General features: G+C 34.7%; 1 protein-coding gene across 1 annotated transcript in view; it reads left to right on the forward strand.

Moving 5' to 3' along the window:
* The window catches only part of LOC132715356 (uncharacterized), a 47,934-nt gene that overhangs the window by 374 nt on the left and 23,844 nt on the right, over positions 1-23,716 (forward strand). Inside the window, exons 2-5 of the mRNA XM_060698347.1 lie at positions 999-1,099; positions 14,994-15,110; positions 16,330-16,453; positions 22,515-22,643. Of these exons, the coding sequence (XP_060554330.1) occupies positions 1,001-1,099; positions 14,994-15,110; positions 16,330-16,453; positions 22,515-22,643 (469 nt within the window). The 5' untranslated portion in view covers positions 999-1,000. The remainder of the gene's footprint in view (positions 1-998; positions 1,100-14,993; positions 15,111-16,329; positions 16,454-22,514; positions 22,644-23,716) is intronic.

A 23,716-nucleotide genomic window follows, 5' to 3' on the forward strand; every position in this document is an offset into this window, starting at 1 on the left:
CCACTGAACCAATTTCAATCAATTTTGGCATAAAGTATCTATAGGTAAAGGGGAACAAAAATTGTGAAATTTCATGGCCCCTGAGAGAGGCTGTCTTCTCCAAAAATTGTGAAATTCATGGCACCAGGGTCAGTGGTTCTGTTGTTTTTAGCTCACCTGTCTTAAAGTGAGCTTTTGTGATCCCTTTTCGTCCGGTCACGGCATCTGTAAACTTTTAATTTTAACGACTTCTTTTCATAAATCACTGAGCCGATTTCATCCAAACTTCACAGGAATGTTCCTTTGGTGGTCATCTTTAAAATTTGTTCAAAGAATTTAATTCCATGCAGAACTCTGGTTGCCAGAAAAACCGTAAAAAATCTTCTTTTAAAAAACCCAAAAAGTTAGAGTTAAGATATTTGGCATGAAACATCTTCTAGCGAGTCTCTACCATGTTTGTTCAAATAAATGCCCTGGGGTCAAAATTGGCCCTGCCCCAGGGGGTCGTTGTTTTTCCCTATATGTATGTAGTTAAAACTTAAAATCTTCTTTTAAAAACTCAGAGAGGTACAGCTTAGATATTTAGCATGAAACATCTTCTAATGGGTGTCTACCAAGTTTGTTCAAATAAAAGCTGTTGGGTTAAAATTGGCCCTGCCGGGGGGAGAGAAGGGAAGGCCATTTTTTTTCCCTATGTGTATATTAAAACTTAAAAAATCTTCTTTTAAAAAACCCAAATGTCTAGAGCTTAGATATTTAGCATGAAACATCTTCTTATTTGTGTCTACCAAGTTTGTTCAAATAAAAAGCTTTGGGTTAAAATTGGCCCGTCCGGGGGCCTATATACAGGTGAGAAATTTCAGGGCCATCAATGCCTTCTTGTTTTATCAAATTAGCGGGAAAAAAAATTCAAATTCTATTTTCAAAATTGATTGTCCTCCACAGATTATAGAAAGTTTTTGTATTTAAGCATTTATTCCTGTTAATCTAATATATTGTTAATGCTTTGGTATTTTCAGTTATGAGAGAACTACTTACGGGTAAAAAGCCATCTGTAGAGGCATGTCCAGAAGATGATTTAATGACACAAATTGAAAAGAAGATAAGAAAACGATTAATGGTTGGTTTTCATTTAGCAAATAACTAAGACATCTTTTAGATAGACTGTTTAGTTATCCAGGAAAGCTTGTGAGTCAAACTGATTGCCAAGATATGATCAAATATGTGTTAAAATTAGTTTAAAAACCAGATAAAGAAATGAAAAAGAAAAAAAAGAAGCTGATTACAAAAAGATATTTATATCTAAGAATTTAAATAAAGTTAGTTGAATGCTTTTGATTAAACTTCAGTCTGTACCCCGGTGTACCACTTCAGTCTGTACCTCTTGGAGTCAGTTTTTGTGTCGCCTTGAAAAGGTGACATATAGGGGTTACTTTTGTCGGCGGTGTCGGCGGCGGCGTCTGTGTCGGCGTCGTTGTCGGCGTCCCCTAAAGCTTGTCCGGAGCATAACTCAGTCACTATAAGTCTGATTGACTTCAAACTTGGTATGCATGCTTCTTTCAATAACCCGAAGTGCAGTGCACAAGGACCGGTACTCTGCAGTTCTTATTTTTGGAGTTATTGCCCTTTGTTAATTTTTATACTTTAATTTTGTCCGGGCCATTTCTCTTCAACTAAAAAAGCTATGGACTTGAAACTTCATAGGATGATAGATCTCATTAAGAAGAAATGCAGTGCACAAGAACCAGTACTCTGTTTTTCCTAATTTTTGAGTTATTGCCCTTTGTTAATTTTCATACTTTATTTTTGTAAGGCCATTTCTCCTAATGTATAAAAGCCATGGACTTGAAACTTCATAGGATGATAGGTCTCATTAAGAAGAAGTGCAGTGCACAAGAACTGGTACTCTGCATTTCTTATTTTTTGAGTTATTGCCCTTTGTTTATTTTCATACTTTAAATTTGTCCGGGCCATTTCTCCTTAAGTATAAAAGCTATGGACTTGAAACTTCATAGGATGATAGATCTCATTATTAAGAAGTGCAGTGCACAAGAATCTGTACTCTGCATTTCTTAATTTTTGAGTTATGGCCCTTTGTTAATTTTCATACTTAATTTTTGTCCAGGCCATTTCTCCGAAAGTATAAAAGTTATGGACTTGAAACTTCATAGGATGATAGATCTCATTAAAAAGAAGTGCAGTGCATAAGAACTGATACTCTGCATTTCTTATTTTTGAGTTATTGCCCTTTGTTGATTTTCTTACTTTATTTTTGTCCTGGTCATTTCTCCTCAAGTATGAAAGCTATGGACTTGAAACATCATAGAATTTGATAAGAAGTGCAGTGTACAGAAACTGCTGCTCTGCACGTATTATTTTTTTAGTTATTGCCCTTTGTTATTTTTCATATTTCATTTTTGTCCTGGCCATTTCCCATAAACTACATTGTTCACAAGGCGACACATCTGACTCGCGGAGTTCTAGTTAATTAGTATTTTAACATATCTTGTAATTATTTATTCCTATACTGTAAAAGCCCATGGTCTTCTTTACCATAACCCTGAGGTCAATATTGTCTCTGGCCTGGAGGTCACCATGCCTTATGTAGATTGATGTATTAGAAAACACATCAAATCTGTTTGTTGAAAACTACAGTGCTCAGAGCTTACATATTTGGTATGTAGTATGGCCTAGCAGACCTGTATAAATGTTTTATGAATCATGCAGCAAGGGTTAAGATGCTTCCACTTAATTTAGTATTAAAAGAATAATTTAGGTAAGAATCTTTTGGTGAAGTTTTTTAAATGTTTTTTTTTAGCTCACCTGAGTTTGCTCAGGGTGAGCTTTTAGGATCGGTGAATGTCCGTCGTACGTCCACAATTGCTTGTGAACACTCTAGCGGTCGCATTTTTGCCTCAATCATCATCAAACTTGGTCAGGATGCTTATCTAGTTGAAAGCTCGGATGAGTTCGAACATGGGTCATCTCGGATGAAAAACTAGGTCACAAGAGCTAAAAATAGAAAAACCTTGTGAACACTCTAGTGGTCACATTTTTTAACCAATCATCATCAAACTTGGTCAGAATGCTTGTCCAGTCAATTGCTTGGATGAGTTTTAACATGGGTCATCTCTGATGAAAAACTAGGTCACAGGAGCTAAAAATAGAAAAACCTTGTGAACACTCTAGTGGTCACATTTTTGACCCAATCATCATCAAACTTTGTCAGGATGCTTGTTTAGATAAAAGCTCGGAATGAGTTCGAATATGGGTCATCTCGGATGAAAAACTAGGTCACCGGAGCTATAAATAGAAAAACCTTGTTAACACTCTAGCGGTCACATTTTTGCATCAATCATCATCAAACTTGGTCAGGATGCTTATCTAGTTGATAGCTTGAATGAGTTTGAACATGGGTCATCTCTGATGAAAAAGTAGGTCACAGGAGCTATAAATAGAAAAACCTTGTGAACACTCTAGTGGTCACATTTTTGAACCAATCATCATCAAACTTGGTCAGAATGCTTGTCCAGTCAATTGCTTGGATGAGTTCGAACATGGGTCATCTCGGATGAAAAACTAGGTCACAGGAGCTAAAAATAGAAAAACCTTGTTAACACTCTAGTGGTCACAATTTTGACTCAATTGTCATCAAACTTGGTCAGGAAACTTGTCTAGGTCATTGCTGGGAATAGATCGAACATGGGACATCTTGGATGAAAAACTAGGTCACCGGAGCTAAAAATAGAAAAATCTTGTTAACACTCTAGTGGCTACTGTTGTGATCCAAATATTCTGTTAATTGGTCTGAAAGTTTGTTTTGATGATTTCTAAGTCAAGATCGAACATAGGTCATCTTGGATGAAAAACTAGGTCACACTGCCCAAATATGGAACAACCTTGTTAACATTCTAGTGGTCACATTTTCGACTCAATTATCATCAAACTTGGTCAGGATGCTTGTCTAGGTAATTGCTTGGATGAGTTCGAAATCGCATGTAAAACTAGGTCACCGGAGCTAAAAATAGAAAAATCTTGTTAACACTCTAGTTGCTACTGTTTTGATCCAAGTATCCTGGAAATCGGTCTGAAAGTTTGTTTTGATGATTTCTAGGTCAAGTTTGAATATGTGTCACCTGGGTAAAAAACTAGGATGCACTGCTCAAATATGGATAATCCTTGTAAACACTGTAGTGGTCACATTTTTGACTCACCTGTCATGAGACTTGGTCAGAATGCTTGTCTAGGTAATTGTTTGGATGAGTTTGATAAGTCAGGTGAGCAATCTAGGGCCATCATGGCCCTCTTGTTTTTTTTCCTAATTGAAAGATTATTATTGATAACTCAAACAATTTTGGTTTAGGCGTATATTGCTCCTCCTTTACAGTGCCCTCGTTATTGATCAGAAGTTAAAAAACTGTAATTTTTTGTGAAGAAAAGATTACGCATGTTTAATTATTGTTTAAGAAGATTGATATTTTTATGCTCGCCTAAAAATTTCGGGGGAGCATAAAGTCGTCGGGTTGTCCGTCCGTCCGTACGCCCCGAATTCGTGTCCGGCCCATAACTTTGTTATTTGGAGTCGGATTTTAAAATTATTTCACAGAAATAATCACCATATTGAGACGATGTGTCGCGCTTAACATTTGGGTCGCTACCTTGAAGGTCAAGGTCACAGCATGACCTTGCAGCAAAATTGTGTCCGGTCCATAACTTCAATATTTGAAGTCGGATTTTAAAACTATTTCACAGAAATGATCACCAAATTAAGATGACGTGTCGCGCGCAAGATTTGGGTCGCTACATTGAAGGTCAAGGTCACAGCATGACCTTGCAGTAAAATCGTGTCTGGTCCATCACTTTGTTATTTGAAGTTGGATTTTAAAACTATTTCACAGAAATGATCACCATATTGAGACGACGTGTCGCGCGCAAGATTTGGGTCGCTACCTTGAAGGTTAAGGTCACAGCATGACCTTGCAGCAAAATCGTTTCCGGTCCATAACTTCGTTATGTGAAGTCGGATTTTAAAACTATTATACAGAAATGATCACCATATTGAGACGAATTGTCGGGCGTAACATTTGGGTCGCTACTTTGAAGGTCAAGGTCATGGCATGACCTTGCAGCAAAATCGTGTCTGGTCCATTACTTCATTATTTGAAGTTTGATTTTACAACTTTTTCACAGAAATGATCATTATATTGAGATGATGTTTCGTGTGCAATATTTGGGGGGCTACCTTGAAGGTCAAGGTCACAGCAAGGCCTTGCAGGAAAATTGTGTCCGGGCCATAACTTTGTTATTTGAAGTCGGATTTTACAACTATTTCACAGAAATGATTACCATATTGAGACAATGTGTCGCGCAACATTTGGGTTGTTTTTACACTTTGAACTTTGCTTGTGACATAACTCTGACACAACAAGACGTATACCTTCCTGTGTCCAAAACCTATTCAGGGAGCATCACCCGGTTCAACCGGCTCTTGTTGTTGGATAATTGTTGACATAATTATTAATCATGAGTGAATTTGTTTATCTGTGTAACATTCATATGAAGCTTCAAGCAAGGATTGCTATGTCATAGTAAATTACCAAAATAGGTCAAAATAAGCATAAATAGTACTTTCAGTGGTAGAAATGCAGAAAAATTATGGTAATAAATACTTTATCCCACATAACATGTAAATTATTACTTGAATCTTAAATCTTTTTACTTTTCTCAAACCTTAGTTTATTATGCTCCTCAAAAAAATTTGGGGGAGCATATAGTCTCCGGGTTGTCCATCAATCCGTACGTTAGTACGTCCTGAATTTGTGTCTGGCCCATAACTTCCTTATTTGAAGTCAGATTTTACAACTATTTTACAGAAATGATCATCATATTGAGACGACGTGTCATGTGCAAATTTGGGTTGCTACCTTAAAGGTCAAGGTCACAGCATGATCTTGCAGCAAAATCTTGTCCGGCCTATAACTTTGTTATTTGAAGTCGGATTTTATGACTATTATACAGAAATGATCACCATATTGAGATGATGGTAGCGCGCCACATTTGGGTCGCTACCTTGTTTTTACACTTTGAACTTAGTCTGTGACATAACTCTGCACTGCCTCTGTGGTCGAGGGGTTAGAGTCGATGACTTTTAATCCAGTTACCTCTGGCTTGGGTTCAATCCCCGGGAGATGCTTTGGTAGTTTAGCGCAGAGGAAGGTAGTCTAGTACTGGTGTAACTCTCCAGGAACAATGGTTAGGAAACTACTTGCCTATATGACTGAAATACTGTTGGAAAAAGGCGTAAAATGAAATAAACAAACAAACAAGTGACATAATCTGACACTACCAGATAGTACCAGAGATAGGGGCCATTTATTTCAAATGTGTGTCCAAAAGTATAATTAGTCTCATTTGAAAGCAAAATGTGTACAGATTCCAAAAATCTATTTCTTAAAAAAAAACTCTTTTACAATCACCGGAAATCCAAGATGGCCGCCAAGATGGCCGCCAAATTTTAAGAAATCACCCTGTATAATAAAAAATATATTTCTGAGTGTATCTTTTGATATCTAATATTGTTTTATTACTGCAAATGATAGAATGTATATTATTTTACATGAATTTAAAGCTTTTAAAATAAATATGTATCTTTCTAGGAGGAAATGTGCCTAAAACCAACAGAAATATGCTAAAATTAATGATTTTTTGTGTTAAAAACGTTTTTTAAATCTATCAGAAAGTGTTTTTATGTGCAAATTTTATCATTTTGTGTAGTTTTGGATAGAAAAAGTTGTTTGATACTGGCACAATTGTTCTAAGATAATAATTTCTGCTGTGAAAATGAGTTTCATCCGAAAAGTGGGTGGGGTAAATTAAACCGATTTTGAAAAAAAAATAAAGAGTTTCATAAAACAATAAGATTTTTTCATTTCCAACTTTTAATTTACTTTTCTGCTAGGCAATTAATGTCAAATGTAATATAACAGTTTTGGTTATGTAAAGTTTGTAATAAATTTCAAATTTTAGTTTAGGGTGGGTGGGGTAAGGTTATATATGATATGTATACGAATTAAAATACTGATTATCATTATTATTGGTAAAAACGCTTTCTTCAAAATGTGAATTAGACGAACCAGATTTTATTTACAAAAGAAAAGCTCGTAAAGGTAGGTGTTTCTTTGTTATTTATAACCTAATAATAAAATATGCTTTGCAAAGTTGTTTCCCTTTCCAAAGAATTCGCCATTTGTTCAGCAGTGCAGACGACACATCAATATATACAGATACATTTTTTTTCAAACCTTTACATATCATAATACCATCGTGTAAGTGCAAATTTTTTTAAATTAGTTATTTACAATTTTTATATTTTAAAAAGAAGGGTATATATTATATAGAAGGGTCATTTCAAAATTATTATTAAAACTTGAATAGTATTCGGATATGGCATAATTTTGGATACAATTATTTACCTTTGCAGAATGACTTCTATACAATCAGAAAAGACAGAACTAAAGTGTTCCAATTATTATTAATTAATTATTAAGAAGCCTTTGTTTAATTACTTATCATCTAAAATATATTTATTTTAGTTATGATGCAGATCGAAGCAGCATTTGTAAAGAGAAGTCGAGCTGAATTTTTAATAGAATAGGAGTTTACCAGCTTATAAGCTCTTGTCATAAGCTATATCACATCTAAAGATAAAATAAAGTATTATTCAAAAGAAAAGTTATATCTGATTACGGAGGGCCATTTAAAAACTATTTTTTAAACATGAATAGTATTCTGATATGTTATTTTGGATTAAAAAAGTTTACATTAGTATTATCAGATAGTTAAGAATAATAAACGTTTTTTGATTGTTTAAGTCTTCTTTTTATCATTTTCACCTGAATGAACCTCTGTTGTATTTTATTTTTTTGCTAGAACATGTACTAAGTTTTAACACTTTTAATACAGAAAAAACTTTGATAAAAGAACCGATGAACAAGACTGAATCTATATAGAATATGAGTCTAACAACTACCAGCCTGTCAAAAGGTATGCTATAAAGTATATAAAAACTTTTTTTTGCTTTTACTATTATACTATTAAATTTGAGATTTTGTTTTTCTAATTTACTCTTAACTACAATGATTTAACTAAAAATGATAAGTCACACCCTTGTGATTTGTTCTGCGATAAGAAAAGCAGTGCCATTGGTCAATCATTTTATGTCTACAACTAAACATTTCGCTTTATAAGATATAGCGGTTATTCAACAGACATGTATATTGTAAATAGTATTACAAGACAATGCTGAAGGAAAACTTTTTAATCAAATAAATATAATTCATGATTAAGCTAGAAAGTCATCATTGAATGCATTTCTTAAAATTCAGCAATTAAATGACACATACCCGTAACTATTTTATGCTTAAAATGATTATTTCTCTGCTACAGAAATAGTGATATCCTGGAATACATATTGTGATGCGATGAGTTGTCAGAGTAACTAAGACTGCAATGAATTTTCTAGACTGTAGGTAAGTAATCATAAATCAAATATTATTGCAAAGAAAGTTTACAGTTTGCTATTGATGATGTACTAACGCTAATAAGTCATGACGCAAGGACTTTTTGATTTATCTTGTTCATACTTTGAAAGAAAAAATTATTCAAATTAAATTGTAGGCAAAACTCTGATATACAAAAGATCGATACTTTACATTTGACATGCATAAAAAGAAATATTATGTTGAATGACTATATCATATTGCCTTTTCAGATTATTACAATGAGTGATATTCAACCTATTTGTATATTACACCGGACAGCTAAAGGGAAATCTGATGAACCCTTGAAACAGTTTACTGAACAGTCATGGGCCAATGTAAAGGAAGCTGAAAAACTTAGAAAAGAACATTTAAAAACTTCACATCTTTTCGATATTACTATTCCAGATCAATATGTTTCACATATGTATTACCACTCTAATTGTTACAAAACTTATACTGCAGTACCAAAACAGCTTAATAAAATTGAACCATATGTTGAAAAAAAATGTGCACTCACTTTGAGAAGTGAGGTTGAACATCCATGTTCAAATAGTACCGGAGTGTTTAAGCCAGTGTGTTTGTTTTGCGGAGAAATTCGTAGATGGAATAAAGGTAAATTTGAGAAACTTGGAACAATTGAAACCAAATCTGCCAGAGACAAGATATTTGAAGCAGCTACTAATCTAACTGATGGTGTTCTGTTATCAAAAATAGCTGGAGAGGATCTTATTGCAAAAGAAGCAAAATTCCATCACACATGCAGAAATGCATATTATAAAAAAAGTGAAAGATTTAAAAATGGTAAAGTAAGTAATCCCGAAAAGCTGTACATAGCTCATAGTAGTGATTCGGGAGAGGTAACGCATACTGCATATGAGCATTTGAAGGACTATGTACGAACAAACCTTGTTGATAATTGTGGTGCTGAAAAGATTACATCCCTGTATAAACGTTATTTATCAGAAAAGAGAGAAACTGATGAAAAATATGCGCCATTTTATCTTTGTGAAAAGCTGTTGGGTGAGTACCCGAATGATCTGAAGACCTACAAGTCAAGCAATAAAGAAGGGATGATACTTTGCAATAAAAGCCTGTCTCAAGAAACAGCTACAATGAGAGCCAATTTTAACAGCAGTCTAGTTAAAGAAACGGCTTATTACCTTCGTTCACTGATACTGTCAATGGCAGCAGATGTTGATAAAATACCAACACCTTATTCAGAAAAATTGTTAAAAGAAGGCCAGAATGCCACACCACCAGAGCTTGAGGAATTTTTTAATGTTCTATACAGCGGCAGAACTGAAGACTATCAGCAAGACAAATTGCAAAGACTAACCAAAAGCACCAGTGATGATGTTGTTTTCAACGTCACCAGAGGAAAGGTTAAACCAGGAAAACATATCTGCCTAGGTCTCGGATTAAAGAGTTTGACAGGTAGTCGTAAGATTATAGAAATTATGAATAGATTTGGACATTCAGTAAGTTACCACATTGTTGAAGAGTTAGAAACACAGATAGCCTCTGAAATAATAGATAGACATATGACAACGCCTGATGGCATTCTTAAGGAACCTGGTCTTTTTACAGGACTTGCCTGGGACAACTATGATGAAAACACAGAAACACTTTCTGGGTCTGGGACTCTTCATGACACAGTTGGAATTTGTTACCAGAATGTTCAACATAATGTTCCCTTTCCTGTTGGAAATGAAAAGCAGCATCATAATGAGATGCAGACTGATGAACAATATCTTGCAAAAGTGGTTAAAGAACCTTTAAAATATGAAAAACAAGATCAACAAGGAAAGGCGGCGTTCAATGAACGCAACTCCCATATGACCCAGCAACAAGAACCAACGGCAAGGAGCCCAGGCGGACCCCAAACATAAAAAGGACAGGGCAACGACACGTTAATCATTAAATTATAAATAATTTGTAACTGATTAGGAATTCAAAGAAAATAATAATAGGCCCACAAAGGGGAAGTCCCAGAAGACCGGGGAAGGGGGGGGGGGTTAATCAAAGAAATAAAAACTAGAGGCAATGGGGAAGATACTTACCGTAGACCAGAAAACAACAAGGGACACAAGCAAGTGTCACCAAAACATTATTTAAAGTCTCGTTCAAAACGAAGTCTCCTTGCAAATGATACGGAACTCGCACCATACAGAAAGAAACCAAAAATGTCATTGTTTCAGTACCAGATAAAGGACTCAGAAAAACCAGAATGCCTTACTAGAATAGAGAGACTTGATACATTTTGGATATTGAATTTTTCAGTCCTTGATAATACTCCAATGTGGACAGGATGGAATTCTTTGTTTGAAAAAGACCATTTGCCTCAACAGAGAATATCCTATATGGAAAATATTTCCTTTCCACCCACACGACTTGATGTAGTAGTTGAAACAATGCGCAGATCCCAGAAAGTTGCTGAAGAATGTGGTGATAAATACATGGCAGTTACATATGACCTTGCTGTTGCAAGACCAGCCCTGCAGATTCAAGCATCAGAATCGCCAGCATTTGATAATCTTTTCATATGTTTTGGTGCATTTCATATCATTCTGTCCTACTTCGGAGCAATTGGATATTTCCTAGATGGTTCTGGTGCTCCTGAAATCTTAAGTGACACTGAAGTGTTAGCTGATGGATCTATAAATGGATTCCTAAAGGGAAAACATTTTAACAGATGCACAAGACTTCATCAGGTGTTGATGTGTGCCTTTAAGTCTCTACATGTCAAAAGATTTTTTTTCAGAAGAAGGACATCTTCCTGAAGCATTAGTACAAAATATGACGACGTTAGCTGCTGACCCATCTGAGGAACACATGAAAATAATTGAATCCTCTCCAGAGTACGAAGATTTCATGACACGTTATGAAGCCTTTACAGAGCAAACACTCAAAGGAGATCTTGGTAGTACTGCCCAATTCTGGATGATATATATAAATCTGGTCTCCATATACCTTAAATTCAATCGAGCCAGTAGAACGAAAATCTATCATTATTTGTTGATTCACTAAAAGACATGTGTCCAGTTTTCTTTGCAATGAATCGGCCCAATTATGCCAGATGGATGGTCAGGTATTACTACAACCTACTTAACATCACCGAAACTCATCCAGGGATGAAAGAAGTCTTAGAAGGTGGAGCTTTATCTATAAGAAGAACAGATAAAATTTCTCTCGTACACCAGTCGATATGGCACTTGAGCAAACAATTAATGCTGATGCAGCTTCAAGACAAACTGGTATTGTCGGTTTTAACAACTCCGAATCAGCACGTAGACGTTGGATGCTGACTCGATCTATGAGAAGTGGTATTATTGGAGGCTTACTTGAGAAAGCAGGATTAAAGTCAGTGGATGATGTATCTACCACATTGAAAGATTCAAGAGTTAAAAGAGACAACGAGGATGTAAGGAAAGTTGTAGACAAAATCGTTACAACTCTCAACCCTTTTGATACTGCACCTGATCACAATTTGTACTGTCTCTCGACGGGAAACAGTGTACCTCTGAAACACGCAATGATCTTCTCAATTGTTTTGACATTGGCCAAAAATGGGAGTCAGAATTTATCAAAGGCTGCTTTTCAGATCCAACAACTTTTGAGAAACCTATACCAAGAAGAAAAGTAAGAAATTTTGCTGCAGATGCCCTGAAGTCAAAAATTACATCAAAAGACAGGAAAATCATTGTTTTGTCGTTTGTTGTATTTAAGCTCAACAAGATACATTGATCTGAAAAAGGTATTTAGTTACCCTCTTGTCCCAGTTCCACTTTCGATAGGACACATAGATGGCTCCATTTACAAGACGGACAAAAGTAGTTTAATGCACAAATTGGAGTAAATGACAACTGCAGAAGGACATGCACCAGACGCTGTTGATGCAACATTTGTTGATGCAGTATTTCTGTTTCACACCCTATCGAATATACCTTGTACAATGGGTGAATTATCTAGGATGTTGCTACATATTATTTGCAAGATGTCACCAGTGGTACATTTCATTTGTGACACATACATTACACCATCAATAAAGGAAACGGAACGTACTAGACGTGGTGAAAGTCACATAGCTTACTCAACAATTGGAAGAGACCAAAAAACGCCAAGAAATTGGCAGCAAACTCTGCAGTCATCACACTTCAAGACTGCTTTCTTCAGGTTCCTTGCATCTGATTGGCAGAATACCTCTTATTCTACGATTTTGCAAAATAATGACGTTTATCTTGGATTTGATGACATATGTTACCGCTTCACTGTGAAGGATGGTGCCACAGTGCGTATGCATGCACAACAGTATGATTGTCACCAATGAAGAGGCCGATACAAAGACTTATCTATCAATTAACGTATTCACGACAGAGAACAACAACAACTTGAACTGTGTGATAAGAAAGCAATGATACTGACGTGCTTGTGCTGCTTTTCTATCATGTCACAGAGTCCAATGTATGGATGGATGCTGGTCTAAATAAGCATAACACAAGAAGGTTTATCAATATTGGATATCTTAAAGAGAACCTTGGCTCGTCATTTACAGACGCTCTCCCAGGATTCCATGCATTCACAGGATCAGATTACACAGCTTCGTTTATGAATAAAGGAAAAGTAAAACCATTAGATCTGATGAAAAAACAAGAAGAATTTGTTAAGGTGTTTGCTGCACTTGGAGATCCACTTATACCTGAAGATAAATAGTTCAATGTTTGGAATCGTTCGTTTGCAAATTATATGGCAAATACAGATCAACAAATGTAAATGAAGTTCGATTCTCGCTGTTTCAAGAGAAGTATTCCTATAATCCTTCAAATTCTAGATATGCTCCGTTGTCAAAAATTAAAGGTATGAATCCAAGTTGCATGCCACCTTGTAAAAAGGTCCTGAAAGAGAAAATTAAGCGAGCAAACTATGTAGCAGCTGTCTGGAAGAGGACGAAATATCAAAATCCTGTCATAGAATCGCCCAATGGCCATGGATGGAAGTTGAGTGACAACTGCTTCGTTGTTAATTGGTTTGAAGGCGATCAGTTACCAGAATCAATTGTTGATCTTCTAGTAACAAATGCATTGGAAGAAAGTGAAACACATGACCTAGAACCTGACTCTTGTAGTAGCAGTGATTCAGAGATTTCTGACGACGATGGAGCATGAAAGGGATCACATTACATGTATCAGTAATTAGTAGTAATTTCATGCTATTATGCTGGAAACAGTCTTCAAAAATGAATGACATTAAATCATTACCATGAAATGATTGACAAATTATTACATGATGATTTCTATTAACAATAAATAAGATAAATATATTTATTGATCAGAGTATGTTGAAAACATTATATTTACATAATAGAAAATGATTTGCATTTCATGACTGATAAAACACTTGAAATTGTTATTTATAGCTTCTGTCATTGCATCGTCTTAATGTTAAACATGTTCGTATTGAAAATTGAAGCTAAAATTTGTTATATAATCTTACCTCATTTAAATAATTCAATTTTATATATCTGAACATATTTTAGTGGAAGAATCTAAATGTTAACTTATATCTATTGTTTTCAAAATCAGGGGTCAATATACCCCACCCAATTTCCACATGAATACCAGTTTTCAAAAAAAAGAAAGTTAAATAAATAAATAAATAAATAAAACATAACCAAAACTGTTATATTACATTTGACATTAATTGCCTAGCAGAAAAGTAAATTAAAAGTTGGAAATGAAAAAATCTTATTGTTTTATGAAACTCTTTAATTTTTTTTCAAAATCGGTTTAATTTACCCCACCCACTTTTCGGATGAAACTCATTTTCACAGCAGAAATTATTATCTTAGAACAATTGTTTCAAATAGACTTATTCCAGAATGAAGTATATTTTCAGTTTTCCCAGCTAATCCTGGGGTACAAACAAACTTTTACAGTTACGGCCTAGAAAAAAGTGCAACAGGTGTGACTGGTAGTGCACCCTGAAGCTAAAACTATAAAAGTTTGTTTGTACTAGGGGATTAGCATGTACAAACCCACATTTGCTGAGTTCCTGATTACAACTATTGTTTGTATGATGACCTGTATGATATTTACATCAAGTTTGGCATTTACACCTTTTTAGCTTGACTATTCCAAGAATAGGGATAGCTATTAGACTCACCCAGGTGTCTCACTTTGGTAAATTTTTACCATGTAAGTCAATTTCTCAAAAACTACTGAAGGGCATTGGTTAAAAATTAAGACTTTCATTTGAGAACATGAAAGTACATTGTCCAAGGCCCATAACTCTTTACATAGATTTTGACAGAATTATGGCCCTTTATGAACTTTACATTATCCAGGTTCTTGTTTTATCAAGCACTGAGAATAGTCAAGCATGGTGTCCTAACAAGTGCTGGTGTTACTTTTTCCATTTACTAATGTGAGCAATATGGGCATACAATATGGGCATACTTGTGCAACTTATATTTTTCAGAAAATGTGGAAGGATTTACAAGTAGTACCAGAAGTTACAGGACCTTTAGTTACTCTGTCTAGTGAATGCATTGAAAATGAGGAAATGACTTCTGATAAATTGGTATCAGAATTAAAGGTAAAAAGTTTGCTAAATTGATAAAGATATTTTCTTGTATAAACTTTGTTTAAAATTTGATGAAAATTGCATTTTCTTGTCAGGTAAAGGAAAAAAAATGCTACAGTTAGGTTTACAAACTTTAAAACAACTGGGCCAACATTAAACAGTTAACATTTGTTTCTAGCTTGACTTTTTTTAAGAAAAATAGAGGTATAGTTAGTCATGTTGGCGTTGATGTTGCCGATGTTGGCATTGATGTTGCCGATGCTGTCGGCAAACTTTAACTTTTTTAGTTATTGCCCTTTGTTAGTTTTCATACTTTATTTTTGTCTGGGCCATTTCTCCTAATGTATAAAAGCTATGGACTTGAAACTTCATAGGATGATAGAACTCATTAAGAAAAAGTGCAGTGCACAAGAACTGGTACTCTGCACTTCTTATTATTTGACTTACTGCCCTTTGTTAATTTTCATGCTTTTTTTTGTCTGGGCCATTTCCCCTAAACTGTAAAAGCTATGGACTTGAAACTTCATGGGATGATAGATCTCATTATGAAGAAGTGCAGTACACAAGACTCTGCACTTCTTATTATTTGAGTTATTGCCCTTTGTAAATTTTCATACTTTATTTTTGTCCAGGCCATTTCTCCCAAACTATAAAAGGCTATGGACATGAAACTTCATAGGATGATAGACCTAATTGAGAAGAAGTGCAGTGCACACGAACCGGTACTCTGTACTTTAAGAGACATGCCCTTTGTTAATTATTATACTTTATTTTTGACCTGGACAATTCTACACAATAAAAGATATTGACTTGAAACTTCATAGGATGATAGAGCTATACTGTTCACAAGGCTACACATCTGACTCGCGGAGTTCTAGTGTTATTTATGTACAGATTTGATTCATAAGTTGACAAAACAACACTTGTGACCAAATGGACATGTGGAATAATTTAGAAATGACCTTGACCTTTGATAATCAAATGATTAAATTTTGATTATATTTTCTTAGCTTTGTCAATTATTTGTGGAAAGGATTTATACTTGGACGAAACAACAAGTGTGACTAGACAAAAAAAATAGGAAAAACTTATTTATTTTTAATTTTCTTTTTAAAGATTTGTTTATTTGTTTGCTTTGTCTGCAGTGGCTCTTGTTGATTTTATTGTTGATCGCTTTGCATATAATTGTTATCTACTTCAAACAAAATCAAGCCTGCCTTTAAATCTTCAGAATCATCTTAGAAATAGTAACACTCAAAGATGGATTAGTAGGAAACAGCTAAAGGATGTGATACAACAGGGGAAAGGCAGTAAACAAACAGAAAAGTGTGATATATGCTTGGCTTATGATGCAGGTTGTATTTAATTATCATGTTAATTGATTGCTTGAACTAAAGACATGAGATCCCAAGTAGAACTTATTTCACTACAGTAAAATACCACCTAACGACCACGCCACAAATAGGACCACGCCACTATTAAGGGCACTTTTCAAAAGTACAAAATATTTGCCTTCTTTATTCATCGAGAAAAATGACCAGTATACCGACCACGTCTCTAATCCGGCATTACGACCACTTCTGTCAGACAATTGTGTGTATTTCTTATTAAATCATTAACCTGTATTACGACCATGCAACATAATGACCACCTAACACAATGTGTTTATTGCCCCACTGACGGCTGTAAACAAATACACCGGGTCAAACGAGGTCATTATCTGTCTTGGTTAATTGGACGCTTGATTTACGATATACCTTAAGCATTCAAGCGGCAGCATGATTCAACTAATTTTGTCGGTAATTAACAGGCGGTCAATTGCATTTTAATTTATTTGTTGATGGAAACAGGTACGTATATACCTGATGGAAAGTATGTGAAGACTAGCTAATTTCACCAAGGATTGTTGGATTTTATTTAGATATGAAATTAATGGTTTAATGAGTCTGTTGGTCAGCGTGAATGTTATAAAATTGAACAAATGAAAGGACTTTATATATTTTGGAAAAAAATGTTGAAACCCCATGCAGTCTTCTTTTAGTTTGCATTCTTATGAAACTTTAAATCATTGCTTGCTTAGTCTATCAAAAATTGTATCATGAAAATATAAAATTAATATACATGTATTATAATTATATTTAAAAGTTTAAATCTAAAGAAAGATAAAAAACCTATATCAATGTCTGAGACATATGAGTACATAAGCATTTAGTTTAGTTGGACTGCGTAAGTTCTAAAAGTGGCTTATTCACTATTAAGACCAGTTCACTATTAAGACCACTTTGAGTCAGTCCCGTTAGTGGTCTTAATAGAGGGAATTTACTTTATATCCCATTATTTATTGTGGCCATAAATTATTTCAAATCATTAAACCAGAACAGTTTTTAGCTCGACTATACAAAGTATATGGAGAGTTCCACTCGCCCCTGCATCAGCGTCCGTGTCCAGATTTCAGATTAAAGTTTTGGAGCAGTAAAATATTTTTCACTATAACTTTTTCATTTCTTAAGGTATCAACTTCATACTACAAATATATGTTGCTTATCATCCGTATCTGACATATGAGTATCATAAGTTTGGGGTATCTTCTGGAGGTGTGCTACTTTAATAAGGCCTTCATGATTAGTTACAAAGCATTTGAACGAAAAACTGGCATTATTATACAGTCCAACACCGTTTATTCTAAGTGCCTAGGACTGAAAATTTACTTCAAATAATCGATGGGTTCGAATAATCGAAATTGGAATATTGTGATAGACGAAAACTACTCCACTCACTTTGACCAATCATAGCAAAACTACCGTTTACAACACACATACTTCCTGCAGTCAATTGAGAAAAATAAATGTTAAAGAAAAGATGGGTAAAAATTATTTTATTGGCATTGAAGACATAAATACATTTTTAACTTGTCTGTATGATATTTACATAGTTTATTCTTGAAAATTTTCACTTGTCCGACAACCCGGGCAATATGGACAATTGATTTTGCCGGCCCTGCATTATGTATAGTTTCGTTTCGTTCAAAAAATAGAGAAAATGAGAATCCCTAAAGCCTTGATAATGGTGGTATTGTCTCTACAGTATTTAAAGCTAAACTCTGGTATTTATACCCCCAAAAACGAAGTTTGGGGGGGTATATAGGAGTCACCCGGTGGTCGGGCGGTCGGTCGGTCGGTCCAGACGTCCGTTGCATTTTCCTTGTCCGGAGCATAACTTGAAAACTAATGGTTGGAATTCAATATAACTACATACAATGGTCAACCACATTGAGAGGAAGTGCAGTGCACAAGAATCATAACTCTATCTTGACTAATTACAGAGTTATTGCCCTTTGTTACTTTTCCTTGTCCGGGGCATAACTTGAAAACTACTGGTTGGAATTCAAAACAACTTCATACAATTGTCAAACACAATAAGGGGAAGTGCAGTGCACAAGAACCATAACTCTATCTAAAGTAATTACAGAGTTATTGCCCTTTGTTGCTTTTCCATTGCTTTTTTTTTTGTCCGTTGCATTTTCCTTGTCCGGAGCATAACTTGAAGACTAATGGTTGGAATTCAATATAACTACATACAATGGTCAAGCACATTGAGAGGAAGTGCAGTGCATAAGAAACATAACTCTATCTTGACTAATTACAGAGTTATTGCCCTTTGTTACTTTTCATTGTCCATGGCATAACTTGAAAACTACTGGTTGGAATTCAAAACAACTTCATACAATTGTCAAACACAATAAGGGGAAGTGCAGTGCACAAGAACCATAACTCTATCTAAAGTAATTACAGAGTTATTGCCCTTTGTTGCTTTTCCATTGCCTTCTTTTTTTGGTCCGGACCATAACTTGAAGACTAATGGTTGGAATTCAATATAACTACATACAATGGTCAAGCACATTGAGAGGAAGTGCAGTGCATAAGAACCATAACTCTATCTAAAGTAATTACAGAGTGATTGCCCTTTGTTTCTTTTCCTTGTCCAGAGCATGACTTTAAAACTACTGGTTGGAATTCAAAACAACTTCATACAATGTCCAAGCACAATAAGGGGAAGTGCAGTGCACAAGAACCATAACTCCATTTTGACTTATTACAGAGTTACTGCCCTTTGTTTCTTTTCCTTGTCCAGAGCATGACTTTAAAACTACTGGTTGGAATTCAAAACAACTTCATACAATGTCCAAGCACAATAAGGGGAAGTGCAGTGCACAAGAACCATAACTCCATCTTGACTAATTACAGAGTTATTGCCCTTTGTTACTTTTCCATTGCTTTCTTTTGTCCGGACCATAACTTGAAGACTTATTGTTGCAATTCATTATAACTTCATACAATGGTCAAGCACATTGAGAGGAAGTGCAGTGCATAAGAACCATAACTCCATCTTGACTAATTACAGAGTTACTGCCCTTTGTTACTTTTCCTTGTCCAGAGCAGGACTTGAAAACTACTGGTTGGAATTCAAAAACAACTTCATACAATGGTCAAGCACAATAAGGGGAAGTGCAGTGCACAAGAACCATAACTCCATCCTTGACTAATTACAGAGTTATTGCCCTTTGTTACTTTTCCTTGTCCAGAGCATAATTTGAAAACTACTGTTTGGAATTCAGTACAACTTCATACAGTTGTCAAGGACATTTAAAAGGAAGTGCAGTGCACAAGAGCCATAACTCCATTTTGACAAAATACAGAGTTACTGCCTTTGATACTTTTTCCTTGTCCGGAGCATAACTTAAAACGTACTGGTTGGAATTCAAAACAACTTCATACAATGGTCAAGCACAATAAGAGGAAGTGCAGTGCACAAGAACTATAACTCTATCTTCAGTATTTATAGAGTTATTACCAATTAAACTTCATTGGCCAACCACATTTGAAAGGAAATCTACATGAACCACAATTATCTTTTAATTGCCCACAACCATAACTCTATGTTTTCAATTTCTATTACAAGGTATTCTGTTACTAGTAACATCCTCATTTCCAAAGCAGACTTGTGGGGGTATTAATCACATTTAGTGATAGTTCTAGTTTCAATTTGGGTAAGGCTCTCATATAGGCGTTAAATTAATGAAAAAAAAACATTTTTGGATGTTTTGACAAATTCACATAAATTTACAGTATTTATAGAAAATATTGCTGTCATCTCCAAGCAATAACTGTAACAACATGGACATGTGATATAGCTTTTCATTTTTAGGTAAATTAAAAAGTGATTAAAAAGAACACACAAAGCGTAATTATCAGGATTGTCTAAATACAAACGCATGAACTGTTGATATTTTTTCACAAGTCGACCCCAGTCCAGCGATAGGATCGGTGCCAATTGGTCTGGCTTCCCGAATAATAGGTGTGAAAATTCTTTCATAATTGTATAAATCTGGACCAAAATTTTACCATCGAAAAACAGGAGGTATTCGGATAATGCATTTCGAATAATATGCTCGTATTTTATATTATTCAATATAGAGATAAAACGGGACTTGGCCGAATCTACTTTTGGATAATGCGGGTAATTCAAATTAAAGGGTTGTAGAAATAACCGGGGTCGGACTGTACTAATAATGCAAATGAAAATAATATCTATTTTCCATTTTAACAACGTCAAGATTAAAAAAATTTGTTGGACCGGTTAAATTTATTTTCCGCCTAATGTTTCCAATAGTAATGTTCTTTAAAAAAGGCGGTTCCAAAGTTGGGTTTAAAAATTACATGTTTGATAAGTCTACCATCTGTAGAAACATTTTGAGAATAATGAATTTTTTGAAAAAAACGGTTTGTTGATAAAACTTTTGTGTGTTTTATTTTGGGTTTTAAACTTTAATATTTTTCAAGTGAAATACGAGTAATTTATAATGAAATAATAGTGAAATTATTTTTTTTTCGAAATAGCATTCTTGTTTTTAACACACTGTTTGGCGCTACAATGTGGGACTCACCAATAAATAACTTTAAAAAAACGTCTGTACTGAATTAAAGATATTGGTGTTCTAATTTATTTTTCTTAGTCTTAGTCTATCATTCCCCTAGATAAGTTTTTCAGAACAAAATTCCAACAAAAATAATTTTTTATTTATCAGATTTTTTTTAAACAAAATGGCGCCTTCATTGTGTTGGTCTGAATCTACAGAGGGAGTAAAATAAGAACGGCGTGTGGCAAGTGGTTGTGAAATATAAGGGCCTTCTTTGTTTATATAAAGGAGAAATCGCCTATAGTGTATTAAAATATCTCATTAACATTACTGAAGATTTTCAGGATTAATTATGATAGCGTATTTTTCTAAGAATTCATAGGTCCTACCTTGGCATCATGATAGAATCTCCTTAGTTTGTATAGTTGACAAGAATTTTTCCCACCAGAAATCTTTTTGACTTTTTTCACAATAAATAAGATAGAAATCTGTAGGCATGTTCCTTAAATTCTCGCATTTGATCCCTTGCCTGAACTGAAGTTTTGTATTTCCCCTTGTATCAGTACCTGTGTTTGGCAACTTGGAATTTTTTCCTACTTTAATTAATGGATTCCAAAACTTTAACACTCATTTTACCAGGATTCCTGTTTTTAATTGCCCCCTAAAAAAAGGCAGCATAATTAAAATGGCACCTGTTCCATCTATCTGTTGGTCCTGTTGCATCCCAACTTTCATTTGTGTTTCCAGACTGTTAACTTTGTCATACCATTGAGGGGTTTGTTAAATAGCTTGGGGCAGCAAATGGTCTACCACATCAATACAAATGTGTTGCTATTCCAAAAAAAACCACCAGGTCCCTAAACTCAAAGGGGTCAAGAATTCACTAACATTTTTGGAAGTTTTCACAATTATCTTCAATTAGAGTTAATAGGTACACCATTCCCATGTCCGGACTGTAACTTTGTTCATGCATCCAAAGGATTTTAAAAATAACTTGACTTAATGTCTACCATGTTTGCGGTCAAAAAATTACGATGTCTTTATTACCCCTATGGTCAAGGTCACACTTACATTTTGAAAGTTTCCCACATTATGCAACCATTAGAGTCAATAGGTACACACCAATCGTGTCCGGGGGCCTGTAACTTTTGTCATGGCATTGAAGGATTTTAGAATAACTTGGCATAAAGGTTTTACCACATCAAGACAATGTGTTCGCTTCAAAGAATCACAATCCCTACCTCAAATTGTCCAGCTTTGGGTAAAAAGGTTTCAAAGGTCTCACTTAAGAAAGGGGTAAAGGTGCTCCTCCTGTTGCAGCTCTTGTCCTACTTTTCCCTTCCAAGTTGGTTAAATTATCCTAAATTTGGTAAACTAAAAATATTATTGTTTTATAGAGTTTTGTAGTCCCAAAGGGCAACTGATTCCTGCTGGATGGCCATGTCTTTTTTAGTTTGCATGTGTTTTTAACAATATTCTTTTACTTGTTCTTCTTCCAGTGGAGGAAAGTGTGTTCAAACACCATGATTGTATAATATCACATAAATGTCTGTGTTTCATGTATGAGGAATTCATATTGCAATCCATCCATTGTCATTCATGTGACACAAAGGTGACACCAACTATAGGTATGTATTAAATGCTGTATGTAGAGCAAATAGTCATTGTAAATGTGTGAAGAAATAAGTTAACCTATGTATTAAGAAGATTGATATTGGTCCACAACATATTAATTATATAATACCCCGGTTAGAAGAAAAATGGGGTGTTGCTAATGTCGGTCGGTAAGTTGGCCTGTCGGTCAGGTGGTCTGTCTGTCGGTAGAACAACATGGTTTGGCTGATGATCTTGAAAACTATTTATCACAAAGTCTTCATATTTCACATACTGATTGGACATAAATAGTAGATGATGCCTATTGATTTTGGGTCACAAGGTCAAGGTCAAAGGGACCATAAAATGTCACAATGGTGTCTGCCTCAATATCTTGGAAACAATTTATCACAAAGTCCTCATATTTCACATACTGATTGGTCATTACTAGTAGATGACGCCTTATAATATTTTGGGGTCACTAGGTAAAGGGACACAGGGGTCTAAAATGTAAGAATGGTTTTTGCTCATTAATTCTTTGAAAAAAAATTATCTCAAAGTCATTATATCTCCCACATTTTGATTAGTCATAACTGTAGATGACCTAAGTAGATGACCTATTTTCGATTTTTTTGGTCAGTAGGTTAAAGGTCAAGGACATGAAATGTTAAATTCGGTAATAATCTTTATAATTAATGCTTTTTGGAACTTACAAAAAATTGATAAATCTTGAATTTGAGCATAAAATCACACAAAAAATGTGTAACACGATCCTTAAATGTCGGAAATAGTTTTCACTCATTATCTTCAAAAACTACTTGTTTATCAAGTCTTCATGTTTCACTAGTAGATGATTTTGAGGCCACTAGTTGAGGCCACTAGTTCAAAGGTCAAGGTCACAATAACCTTGAATGTTTTTCTCTTGACACCAATTAGTGACTAAATCTTTATATTTCACATATTCATTGACCATAACTAAAAGATGACATTTTTTTTTAATTTGGGGTCATAGGGGCCTTAAATCTTGTAATGGTTTACGCTCATTATGTTAAAACTACTGTTCATGAAGTTTTCATATTTCACATATTGATTGGTCATAACTAGAAGA

The sequence above is a fragment of the Ruditapes philippinarum genome, unplaced genomic scaffold (genome assembly GCF_026571515.1).
Source record: "Ruditapes philippinarum isolate M1 unplaced genomic scaffold, ASM2657151v2 ctg1665_1_1_1_1, whole genome shotgun sequence".
In the NCBI taxonomy this organism is placed as follows: Eukaryota; Metazoa; Mollusca; class Bivalvia; order Venerida; family Veneridae; genus Ruditapes; species Ruditapes philippinarum.